This window comes from Canis aureus, chromosome 20, assembly GCF_053574225.1.
Source record: "Canis aureus isolate CA01 chromosome 20, VMU_Caureus_v.1.0, whole genome shotgun sequence".
NCBI classification, from domain to species: domain Eukaryota; kingdom Metazoa; phylum Chordata; class Mammalia; order Carnivora; family Canidae; genus Canis; species Canis aureus.
Window position 1 is genome coordinate 29,239,036 of NC_135630.1, and position 12,295 is coordinate 29,251,330.

At 39.8% G+C, this 12,295-nt stretch overlaps 1 protein-coding gene across 6 annotated transcripts in view; it reads left to right on the forward strand.

The window, feature by feature from the left end:
- Positions 1-12,295, forward strand: part of SAP130 (Sin3A associated protein 130) — an 83,249-nt gene that overhangs the window by 35,382 nt on the left and 35,572 nt on the right. For all 6 annotated transcript variants that reach the window (XM_077861222.1, XM_077861221.1, XM_077861223.1 and 3 more), the window contains 3 exons: positions 797-918; positions 6,404-6,706; positions 7,396-7,573. In XM_077861222.1, the coding sequence (XP_077717348.1) occupies positions 797-918; positions 6,404-6,706; positions 7,396-7,573 (603 nt within the window). The remainder of the gene's footprint in view (positions 1-796; positions 919-6,403; positions 6,707-7,395; positions 7,574-12,295) is intronic.

Below are 12,295 nucleotides of genomic sequence, written 5' to 3' on the forward strand. Positions count from 1 at the left end.
GTTTTTTCCCATTCCTATTTTTCAGGTATTTATAATATGAATAAGTATTGAATGCTATCAAAAATTGGAAGGGGGAAGTAGTTTTTCTTTAATTCTAGTATAGTTAACATATAGTATTATGTTAATTTCTATTAAATAATTTTGTATATCTTTTGTGATATTTCAAAGGATTCTTTTAATATTTTAATAGGATCTAAAACATTCATAGAAATTTTCATATTGAATCATTCTTCCTGTGGTAAACTGTATCTGATCATGATGTATTTTGTTTTATACAGTACTTAATTCCATTTTATTTAGAAATTTTTACATTGATGTAGAGAATGAGATTTGTTTATAATTTTTTCTCCTATTCTCCCTATCCAGTTTCGGTGTTGGTTAAATTAGATCTTGTTTCTTCTCTTTCTGGTTTCTGAATCAGTTTGTATAAGTTTATGTTAATCTGTTTTACACGTGTTTGATAAGATTTGCCAATAAAAACAGTGTAAACTTAGAGTCTTTCAAGTGGAATTTAGCAGAGAAAACCTTTGATTACTAAGTTTTCTTGAGTCAGCTTTGGTCATTGTTACTGTGTGTGTTTTTATGTTTATTGATGTAGTTATTTAAAATACCCATTTAAAAAAACTACTCTCTCTTCAAGTGTGTCCTTTGATCTAACAGTTTATTTTGGGACACAATTGAGGAAATGTTGGCATGACATATAAGGTTGTGAAGAGGATCTGGAGGATAGGATCATTTGAAAATGAAGAAGAAAATAGACCTGTTTTGCTTCATATTATCTGTCTTCCATCTATAGACCATCTGTTCCCGTTCAGTTCCAGTACTTTTTGCCAACATACCCACCTTCTGCATACCCACTGGCTGCGCACACGTACACCCCAATCACCAGCTCTGTGTCCACCATCCGACAATATCCAGGTATGAGCCCTGCTATTAGGAGGACTTTTAAAATTCCAATTTTTGCAAGCAAAGAGATCAAAATTGATGAGTGGGTATTTGTAGTATGGATTTAACTACCTTCTATCTTCAGATTCAGATAAGGTTAAAATCTGAAGCTTTAAGGTTTTAGATCACATCTCTATGATCTATCCACTTATTAGTATATTTGTATGGTTTTTATCCCACCCTGAGGATGATGATTTACCAATTTGTTATACTTTGAAGTGGCAGTACAGTTAAAATGATAAAACCTGTACTTTAATGGGGCTTCTGTTTTGTGATATGTTGTGTTTTTAATATTAGTCCAGTTCTGCTCAACACTTAGCATCCCGAGTTATAGTGTTCTTTTTGCCAATCCAGAAAAAACAGCGCTTACTCTTCACAGTTTGTGTTTTCTTTTCCTATGAGACTCTCAACTCACTTTAGGCATAAGAGAGGCAGATTGCCCAGATTGTGGGCATTGCCCTTCTGTGTGATCCATCACTGCAGCCAGGGCTCCATCAAGCCATTGAGTACTTAAAGGGGGACCTGGCACAAATGAAAAACTGATTGGTTTTGTTTTGTTTAACTTAATTCAAATTAGAGAATTTTTTAATATGTTTGGAACAACTTAGTGATTATGAAACTGTTTCAAAATTGTAGATTGTATTGAATCAAAATACAAATAAAATATTTCTAATAAAAATTGAACTCAGTATCTGATTTGAAATGTGTTTTATTAGTAAAACATATCCTGAATTTTTATAATAACAGTATGGAAAAGAGGATGTAAAGTAGCTTACTAATTATTTTTATAACGATTATATTTTGAAATTGTAATATTTGAAATATATTGAGTTAAAGAATATCATTAAAATTAATTTGTCCTGCTTTTTACTTTATTAATATGGCTATTGGAAAATTTATAATTGCACATATGATTTATGTTTCCATTGGACAACGCTGGTCTAAAACTTCCAAATATTAAGGTATTTAAATAGCTTTGCAGACAGATTCCTCAATATCTGCATTGGGTTTTTTGTTTTTGTTTTTTTCCCACAGAACTTTCCCCAAGGCTTATTTATTAATTTTTTTTAAGATTTATTTATTTGAGAGAGAGAGAGAGTGAGGGTGGGGGCAGGGGGAGAGGCAGAGTCTCAAGCAGACTCCATGCTGAACATGGAGCCAGACACAGGATTTGATCTCACAACTCTGAGATTACCACCTGAGCCAAAACCAAGAGTCAGACATTTAACCAATTGAACACTATCTAGGCGCCCCTCCCAAGGTTTATTGTAATGTGGGGAAATAGCTGATGAATTATTCTGAGTTTTCTATCATATTTTCTGTACATCAGATTAATAACATCTTTTTAAAGGAAACATATAACTGTTCTTTATTAACAGTCTATAAAGATAAAACCATGTTTAATTAATTATTGCCAAAAGTAGGATGCAAAAAGTATGGTTGAACCATGTTAACAATTAAGTAAATTTCATGTATGTGTGTGTATGTGTGTTACACTAATTGTTGAAAATTCTCAGCTGTCAGTAACAGCACTTCCTTCAGGTTCATTAATCTTCCTCAGGCAGTTGATACTTCTATAACAATGCAGTCATGTTGCCTTTCTGGGGAAGGTAACTCATGACCAATATGTATTTCTCTGAATACTATTCAGCTGAAAAATACCTGCAGAGTCTCTCTTCAGCTGAACAGTCTATGCAGACACTATCATTTTATATAAACATTTATTTGTAAAAATCCATTGTAAGAGCACCGTCAGAAGTATTGGGGATCCTGCCAACCATCTGTTTCACTACATTATTATTTTTTCCAAGTGACTTCTTTCACCACTACAGTAGTCCTGATAGATAGGAACACAGAAAAATGAATAATCCAGTCAACAGCAGTTTATTTCTTCCAATACCAATACCATCATTGTTGGTGCAGATGATGGGAAATGTGTTACTTCTCAGACATGTGGATCTTTGCATGCATGGATGCAACTAAAGAAGTGATTTTTTTTAACCAGCTTACAATCTTCTGTTTTCAAGTAGCTCCTTTTGAATGATTTTAAAGCAGATGTTTTCAAATCAGAGAGGACAGGAAAATTTGTATATATATAATAGGCCAAATATGAGATTACTGTAATACATAGTCTATGATAAATTAAACCAATTTGTTCATGGATTCTGGTTACTTATAAAGATCGAATCTTGTTGGTTATTAGATATAGATATAAACATGTAAGTATGAATATATATGCATAAGCTGTATAGTTTGCAAGTAACTGATCCTCTCAAATTGTTCCTGAAATTTCACTTGTTTCAGAGATGTTTTCCACTCCATTCATTTTTTCATTCATGCATTTATTTTTTTTTCTAAGATTTTATTTATTAGAGAATATGAGCAGGGGGAGGGGCAGAGGGAGAAGCAGACTCCCCCTAAGCAGCAGGGACCTGATCCTAAGGCAGATGTTTAACCAACTGAGCCACACAGGTACCCTCATTCATGCATTTAGTAATTTCAGATATTTATTGAAACCCTGTTGTTCTATGTAAAGTTCCGTGTTAGGCTCTATTTGTAAGGTTGGCTTCTAACCAGATCACTTAGAATAAGCTTAGAGCCTCATAGGGAGAGAGGACATGACAAGCTCTTACTAGGAAGTGCCAAGTTCCAGTAAAAGAGGCTTAAGCAAAGCCAGCCTGCTTTTGAGTTAAGAGAGGTTATTTCCACTTGAGAGGGTAGGGTTGGAGGTCAGAAGTGATTTCCTAAAGGAAGTGAAATTTGGAAAGCCTCTCAATGCACAAGACAGAGCTATGGGGTAGGATTTGGGGAGAGCACTCTCCTGTGTGTGAATAAAGTATTAGCATAGAATATGTGCTTGGAACAGAGCAGTTTGGTTTTGGCAGGAGTGTAGTGTGAGTAAGAATGCAGAACATGGAATGAGATTGGATCTTGAAAGGCTTGGAGTGGTGACTAGACTGCATGTTCAGGCAAGTGCCCACAACTGTTACTGGGAAACAAAGGTTTACTCACTTCTTAAGAAGAAACTAATAATTTGGGGGGGTTAGTTCTTTTTTTTCTTTTTCTTTCTTTCTTTACAACAAGGGAAGAATTGCAATGTAGCAGTCATTATGAACTTATTTTTTTTTAGAAGATTTTATTTATTTATTCATAGAGACACAGAGAGAGAGAGAGGCAGAGACACAGGCAGAGGGAGAAGCAGGCTCCATGCAGGGAGCCCAACATGGGACTCGATCCTGGGTCTTCAGGATCACACCCTGGACTGAAGGAGGCGCTAAACCGCTGAGCCACCTGGGCTGCCCAGTCTTATGAATTTAAATGTGCTAACATTTCATTGTAATTTTCTCATTGGTGATAACAATTTACCTTTTCTTAACTGCTATATGGTTTATAAAATTTAAATTACATAGTTTCCCCCTTTTTTTAAATTGAGGTATCATTGACATATTAGCTTCAGGGATCCCCGGGTGGCACAGCGGTTTAGTGCCTGCCTTTGGCCCAGGGCGCGATCCTGGAGACCCGGGATCGAATCCCACGTCGGGCTCCCGGTGCATGGAGCCTGCTTCTCCCTCTGCCTGTGTCTCTGCGCCCCTCTCTCTCTCTCTGTGACTATCATAAATAAATAAAAATTAAAAAAAAAAAAACATATTAGCTTCAGAGGTACAACATAATGATACGGTATTTGTGTATGTCATCAAATCACCATAAGTCTAGTTAACATCCATTGACAACAGAATTACAAATTGTTTTTTCTTGTGATGAGAACTTAAAGAAATATCCTCTTAGCAACTTTCAGATGTACAATATAGTATTGTTAACCATGGTCACCATGCTGTACATTACATCCCCATGTCTTCTTTTATAACTGGCAGTTTGTATCTTTGATGCCCTTCCCTGTGTCTCCCACCCCCCTCCCCCATTTCCTGCCTTTGGCAACTACCAGTCTGTTCTTTGTATCTATGAACTTGGTTTGTTTATATTTGTTTTTAAATTCCATGTATAAGTGAGATCATACTGGGGATTTTCTGTCTTTGTCTGGCTTATTTCACTTAGCATAATGCCCTGAGGATTCATCCATGTTGTCACGGGTGGCAAGATTTAATTTTCTGAGGCTAAATTATGTGTGTGTGTATGTGTGTGTGTGTGTAGATAGAGATTCCATTCTCTCTACCCATTTATCCCTCAGTGGACCCTTTGGGTTGTTTTGATATCCTGGCTATTGTCAATAATGTTTCAGTGAATATGGGGTACAAATATCTTTTTCTGGATTGTTTTGATGACTGAGAAGAAACATCATTTATATTATTCTTTCCATAAGTAGAAATTCTTTTTTGATTCCTGGGAATACTGTTGTTTTCAGTTCTGTTGTTGTTGAGTTTGTTTTTAATATATACAGTAGTGAAAAGGAAACTTGTTTGTTCTCTCTCTTCAGTGGATATGTGGAAGTTCAAATTCATAGTTGCCATATATCAGAAATACCTGTGATGGTGGTTCCATCAATTAGAGTAAAGGTTCTTGACCTGGGAGTTACGGATGTATCTCAGAAGTTTTATTTAGGGATCCCTGGGTGGCGCAGCGGTTTGGCGCCTGCCTTTGGCCCAGGGCGCGATCCTGGAGACCTAGGATCGAATCCCACATCGGGCTCCCGGTGCATGGAGCCTGCTTCTCCCTCTGCCTATGTCTCTGCCTCTCTCTCTCTCTCTCTCTCTCTCTCTCTCTGTGACTATCATAAATAAATAAAAATTGAAAAAAAAAAGAAGTTTTATTTAGCACAGTTGCCTGTTCCTATTTGGAATTTAATAGATGATTTATTTTTTCTTGTTTTAATGCTCTTTCTAGTAATCTGCAGCAACATCATATCAAACTGATAGGAAGTGAGGGGAAAAAACTCTAATATATAGAGCTTTATGTAGTGCTTAGGGAAAAAATAAGATTTATGGGGCACCTGGGTGGTATAGTCATTTGGGCATCTGACTCGGTTTTGGCTTGGGTCATGATCTTGGGATTTTGAAATTGAGCCCCAGATCAGACTCTGTGCTCTGTACTGAGTCTACTTGAAATTCTCTCTCCCTCTCCCTCCCCACTCCCCACCCCCAACTTGTGTGCACTCGCTCACTCTCTCTCTCGCTCTCTCTCATAAATAAATCTTAAAAAAAAATAAAAAGAAGACGACGACTAGGGCACCTGGGTGACTCAGTTGGCTGAGCATCCAACTCTTGATTCCAGCTCAGGTCACGATCTCAGGGTCATGAGATCAAGCCCCACATTGGACTCTGTGCTGGGTGTGGAATCTGCTGAGTATTCTCTCTCTCCTTCTTAAAAATAAAAAACCACAAAACTGAGGATTTAGATCTTTTAGGGTGGAAAATTCTGTTTTCATTTTAGTGTTTTTCTCTTTATGTGGACTGTGTCTGATCAGAGCTGACATTCTTGTAGTCACTTTCTGCATCATTTTCAGTTTCCGCTCAGGCTCCAAACTCTGCCATCACAGCTCAAACTGGTGTCGGGGTAGCATCCACGGTCCACCTAAACCCCATGCAGTTGATGACAGTAGATGCTTCTCATGCTCGACATATCCAAGGGATCCAGCCAGCACCCATCAGTACACAGGGGATACAGCCAGCCCCCATCGGGACTCCAGGAATACAGCCAGCACCAATGGGCACACAGGGAATTCACTCAGCAACCCCAATCAGCACACAGGGACTTCAGCCTGCACCAATGGGTACTCAGCAGCCACAGCCTGAAGGAAAGACTTCAGGTAATTTGAGTTTTTGCATGGAAGTTGGTATGGAGGAAAGAGTGATACTAGGTTTAAATCCTGGTTCTGCTACATATTGGTTAGGTAGTCTCGATTAATTTCTCTGTGCCTTAATTTCCCTTTTTTAACATGAATTGCTTGTAATTTATCTGTCAGAGTCATTGTAAACATTAAGAAATATATACATAAACAGCCAAATATGCGTTTGCATGTGTTAAAGCACTCCATAAAGTTGAGAGAGCAAATTCACCTTATTACAGTGTTCTCATTCTGTTTAAGATTTTTTTTGGAGTTGTATATGAAGCTGTAAAATTAATGTATCATTTTTAAGGATTGTTGGTATCCTTTTTAGGTGTTGAGAGGCAATGATATTTCACAAAAACTAAATTATTTCTTGAAATATGCTACGTACTTTATCTTATCTGCTGTTTTAGTAATTATGATTATAAAGCAAAGAGAAATGGTTACTGATCATGCATCAGTAGACTTAGTAACCTCTCTCACTTTGCCATCTGCTTTTAGGCAGATGAACATTGTGTTCATCCCTTCCCTTCTTGAAACTGGACAGTCCTAACACGGGCACTCTAATTCTGGTAGTCTAATTGTTTTTGTCTTAAGTGACATTTTAGTAATGTTTCTTTTGTGTCCTTTTCTTCATTGTTCTCTCCCACCCCCTCCCTGTCCTCCAGCCGTGGTGTTGGCAGACGGAGCCACAATTGTAGCCAACCCTATCAGCAATCCGTTCAGCGCTGCTCCAGCACCAACAACTGTGGTGCCGACACACAGCCAGAGTGCTGGCAGCAGCGCTCCTGCCCAGGGTTCATCCCCCCGGCCCAGTATCCTCCGGAAGAAACCTGCCACAGATGGGTAGGTAGATCCAGTAATGCTGCACGACACCTCTAGTTCTGGACGTAATTAGTAGAAACAGTAGGCACTCCTCCAGTGCTGGTAGCAAACTCTATATATAATCTCTCATCTTCTGTGGCATTTTTTAATCTCTTTCAAAATAACTTGAACGCAGGCTTATTCAGTAGAGCCTTACCCAGCAAAGACTATAGGACAGTCAGAATCCATGAGCCTGTGGAGGGTCATTTTATAAGTAGTTGTTGGATACTCCTTTAGGAGTTCTCTTTAGTTTGGGGAGTTTAATTCTAGACTTTCTGAGTAGCTTCTAACATACCCTTCAGGCTTGTCTAGGTAAGCACATTAATGTGTACCGTGTATTTTTTTCCTCATCGGCCGACATGACTGTTGCTCAGAGCAAGCAGTACCCCAGGTGTATTAAGTATAAGGGTCATATTCAGTGACAGGAGTGCCCTGTGTTGCCAGAGAATCTCTGAGTTGGTGTGGGTCATGGGCAAGAAGATATATGCTATGCTCTGAAACTTAAAAACTTGAGAGGTGGAAGATGGGCAGTCACACTTTAGAGAGCAGAGTTCTGTGACTCTACTGAGCTAATGTGCATCAACAGTAGAAGACAGTAAAGGTTAAAGCATAGCAAGAACATAAGCTGCTGCATCTGTATAGGGTTTCCAGATGTGCAGAGCTTTGCCTCCACCAGAGTCTCTCTTTTTTTTTAAAGATTTTATTTATTTATTCATGAGAGACACAGAGAGAGAAAGAGAGGCAGAGACACAGGCAGAGGGAGAAGCAGGCTCCATGCAGGGAGCCCGACATGGGACTCGATCCCAGGTCTCTGGGATCACGCCCTGGACCGAAAGTGGTGCTAATCTGCTGAGCCACCCGGGCTGCCCACCAGAGTCTCTTTTAAAGATAAGTCAGTCTGTGGCAAAGGAACCTTATCAATGAAAATGCAAGGCAAAGCTCATACTTAACATGGCAGGTTGAACACACACTTCTAAATTTCTTGTCCCCTCAAAACCCTATAGAACTTTTAGCAAAGAGGCTTTCTGTAAAGATATAGACACACAGATATGGGGAGAATAGGAGAAGGCAACAGCAGCCAAACTCTGAAGCTGGAAAGCAGGTAGGTGAGTGATCACTCACTTAGCTCTGAGAAAGCTGAATGTTAAGTGTATGGAGAACATTGAGAAGCATCCTCACTGAAATTGCTGAGTCTTCAGAAGGACCAGGAATGGGAAGGACAAGGGGTAGAAGGAAGCTGAGTTGAAATCTGTTTGAGAAGATTAGAGCCCTGCATCCCCTTCTCTGTCCGTACTTTGTTGTACACTGCTCCTTCCAACCCCAGCTTGCAACCAGCCGGGAGGGGGATTAAACTCTCCCAGATGGTGCATTGGGATCAATCAGCAAAGGGTGGGCCAAGAGTCTTTTACCAGAAACAGATTTGCAGAGTACTGAGACTCCCTAGTCCTCTTCTCCCTTTTTAGCTGGCAGAACCCTGGCATTTGAATGCTATAGGCAAAAAGTGAGATGAAGACTCCACTTTCTTTCTGGGATTGTCCAGCCCAGGGGGAAAGATGCAAAGATCCCAACACTAGGGATTTCATAAGATCAGGAATCAGATCACCTTACAGTGAAAATTAAAATAGACAAGGGCTGGGGTACGTGGATGGCCCAGTTAAGTATCCAACTCTGGATTTTGGCTCAGGCCATGATCTCAGGTTGTGAGATCGAGCCCCGCATTGGGCTCTGCACTGGGCATGGAGCCTGCTTAAGACACTTTCTGTCCCTGTTCCTCTGCCCCTCCCCACCTTTCTCTCCCTCTCTTCCTCAAGCTCAGAATTTCCACCAGTGTTAGTTCCCCACTCACAATCATGAACACACATCCAAGGATAACCAGGTATCTGAGGGGCCTTCTAACAATGCAAGATATAAACCATAAGACATACTGGAAAACAGCCTGGAAGATACAGAGGCTAGACAATGAGAATAAAAGTAAAAGCAAGTAAAGACCAAAACTATGAATGCTGTCTTCACAGGACAAAAAAAGATATATTCATGAAACAGGAAGGCAGTATTGTACAAAAGGAACATTTGGAAAACAATAAAAGTGTGTCCTGACATTTAAACTACGAAAGCAGAAATTGAGCTCAGAAGAGTTGGAGAATACAGTTGAGGAAATCTCTCGAAAATAGAGTAAAAAAGCAAAAAGATAGGAAACAGAAAAGAACATTAAAAGTACCAGTTGAGGAGAGCCTCTAAATAATGGAGTTTCAGCAGGTGATCAGAGAAGATGAAGATCACTTAAAAACAATTCTTAGAAAGTTTCTAAACGTGAAGGGCATGAGTTTCCTGATTTTAAATAACCATGAAATGCCCAGCACAGTAGATGCTGTGGACACAAATACGCCAGCACCAAGATAAACATCTTGAAATTTCACAACCTTGGAGATAAAAGATCTTAAAGATCTTCCCTGTTCTCTTACACTTTGTTGTCTCCCTATAACCCTTCTGCTGTGCCCCCATAGTTGAGTCTGTCATCATGAGAATTCCCTGTATTCTTCCTCTTTGAGTGTGCCTGCCTTCTTTTTTTTTTTTTTTGGTGATAACATAATTCTTTTTATGTATTTAACATTTTCTAGAAAAATGGAATATTACTCATGATCTTACAGTTTGCTTTTTCTCTTCATACAAAGTAGACATCTTTTCATATCGTTACATATAGATCTACTTTCTTTTCTTTAATGAACACATAGTATTTCAGTATAAAGATAGGCCATCGTATACGTATGTAATCACTGCCTTACTGATAAACCATTTGGGTTGTTTTTCATTTTTCGCTCTTAACAAATATTGCCAGTACAGACATTATCCTCCATGGCCCTTTTGGACTCATAGTAGCTTTTAGGACAATTTCAGGAGGAGGAAACTCTGGATCAAGGGGTGTGTACATTTTTAATTTTGACAGATATTGTCAAAGTGCTTTCCAAAACAAACCATCAGCTAACACACCCCATCACAGATACAAGTGCCTGCATTTCCCTTGATCCCAGTCCTGGTCGTGATTTCCCCCTGTAGTCTGCATTTCTCTAGGAACACATTCACATTTCTTCTTCCAGAAAGACCCTTGTAGAGTGTCTGCGTATTTCCCACTGGATGATGCTCATTTTATTGTGGACTTGAAAGGCTTGAGGTCACAGGGTTAGTCTGGCTGCTGCCTCCTCCATGGGACACACTGTTCTCATTTGTCACTGACTGTCACCAACCCCTGTGTGCCTGCCTTCTTTAACTAGCACCTGGCTCTCCCCCAGGGTCTCAGCTCCTGCACTGTCTCCATGGTAGTGACTGTCTCTCCTCCCCATTCTTCTGTCACCGGGCCTGATGGTGGAGTTGATGTCCTCTTTTTGCCTTACTGCTATTTTCAGGCCATCCCTCTTGGAAAGTGCTCAGTCTGTACTCCAATTTCATAAAATTTGCAGTTGAAAAAATACTTTCACATAGCCACGTTATTCCAGGCACACTGAAAAGTTTTCAAATAACTAAATCAGATTACCATTAAAAATTTTGCTCTTAGGTACACTTGCTATCATTTAAATGCTTAGATGCCCCATATGGGTAGAGGCTACCTTGTTGGTCAGGGCCACTCAAGAGGCTCAATCAGATTCCAGTTTGACTTGCAGATATGTTTGTATGTCCTTCATAAGGTCCCTAACGTCCAGCTGTCATTGTGTCCGAAATGATTGCCCAGCTCTCTGGCTTCTGAGTTGTTTGAATGCTTCCCTGTCCTTCTCCATCTATCAGCAGCACATACCATAAGCACATACTCAAGCCTTCTCTGACCTCTTCTGTCCTCCAGTGTCCCACAGCCTACCTTCTGTCTTCTCACCACCCCGGAGGGATATTGCAACTCCAGGGGTACTCACCGGGGAAACTTCAGTCCACTGATGCTACCACTTTTGCATTATTCCTCACTGCTTTTCATGGATGGCCTTTCTCTGCTTTCTCTGACTTGGCTTTCGTAGTCCATTACAATCACTTCCTTGCATACAGCCCCCACTTCCTTGTCCCCCACCTTCATCTCATCAGAACCAGCTGTTTTACCTCCGCTCCTCTCAAAACCACCCTTCCTCATCCACATTCGTTACTAGCTGATGAACTTGTTCCCTACCTTTTGAGAAAAATGGAAACACCCAAAAGAGAACTTCCACAAACTCTAGCTCTTACATCTCCTTACCTGCCACCCTCTGTATCCCATGCTCTACTCATCTCATCTGTTACTCTGGATGGACTCTCGGTGCTTCGCTGACCTCAGCTTTTGTAGCCTGCTGAGAACAGTGCTGTAGCTCTTCTCCCTCTCTCCTACTTACTTAGCCTTTTCTTGATACACATAGAAAGCATACACATGCTGTCATTTCTTCCATCCTAAAACCCTTCTGTTGAGCCACATTGCTTCACTACCTACCCCATTTTTTTGTTCCTATTTGCAAAGAAAATAAAGGAGTTACATATATTTGCTAACTCCAGTTTTTCTTTCAGTTTCTTTCTCTCTCAGCACTTTCACTGAGGTATGGAAAACTGCAAAGATAATGCATGTATGGTGTAATTAGCACAGGTGAACACAGCATACACCTACTATCTAGGTCAAGAAAAACGATATTACCAACACTTTCTCCCAAAAGTAACCAGTTTTTCTTTTGACCCTTTCACTTTGCTTTGCCTCTTTTTGAA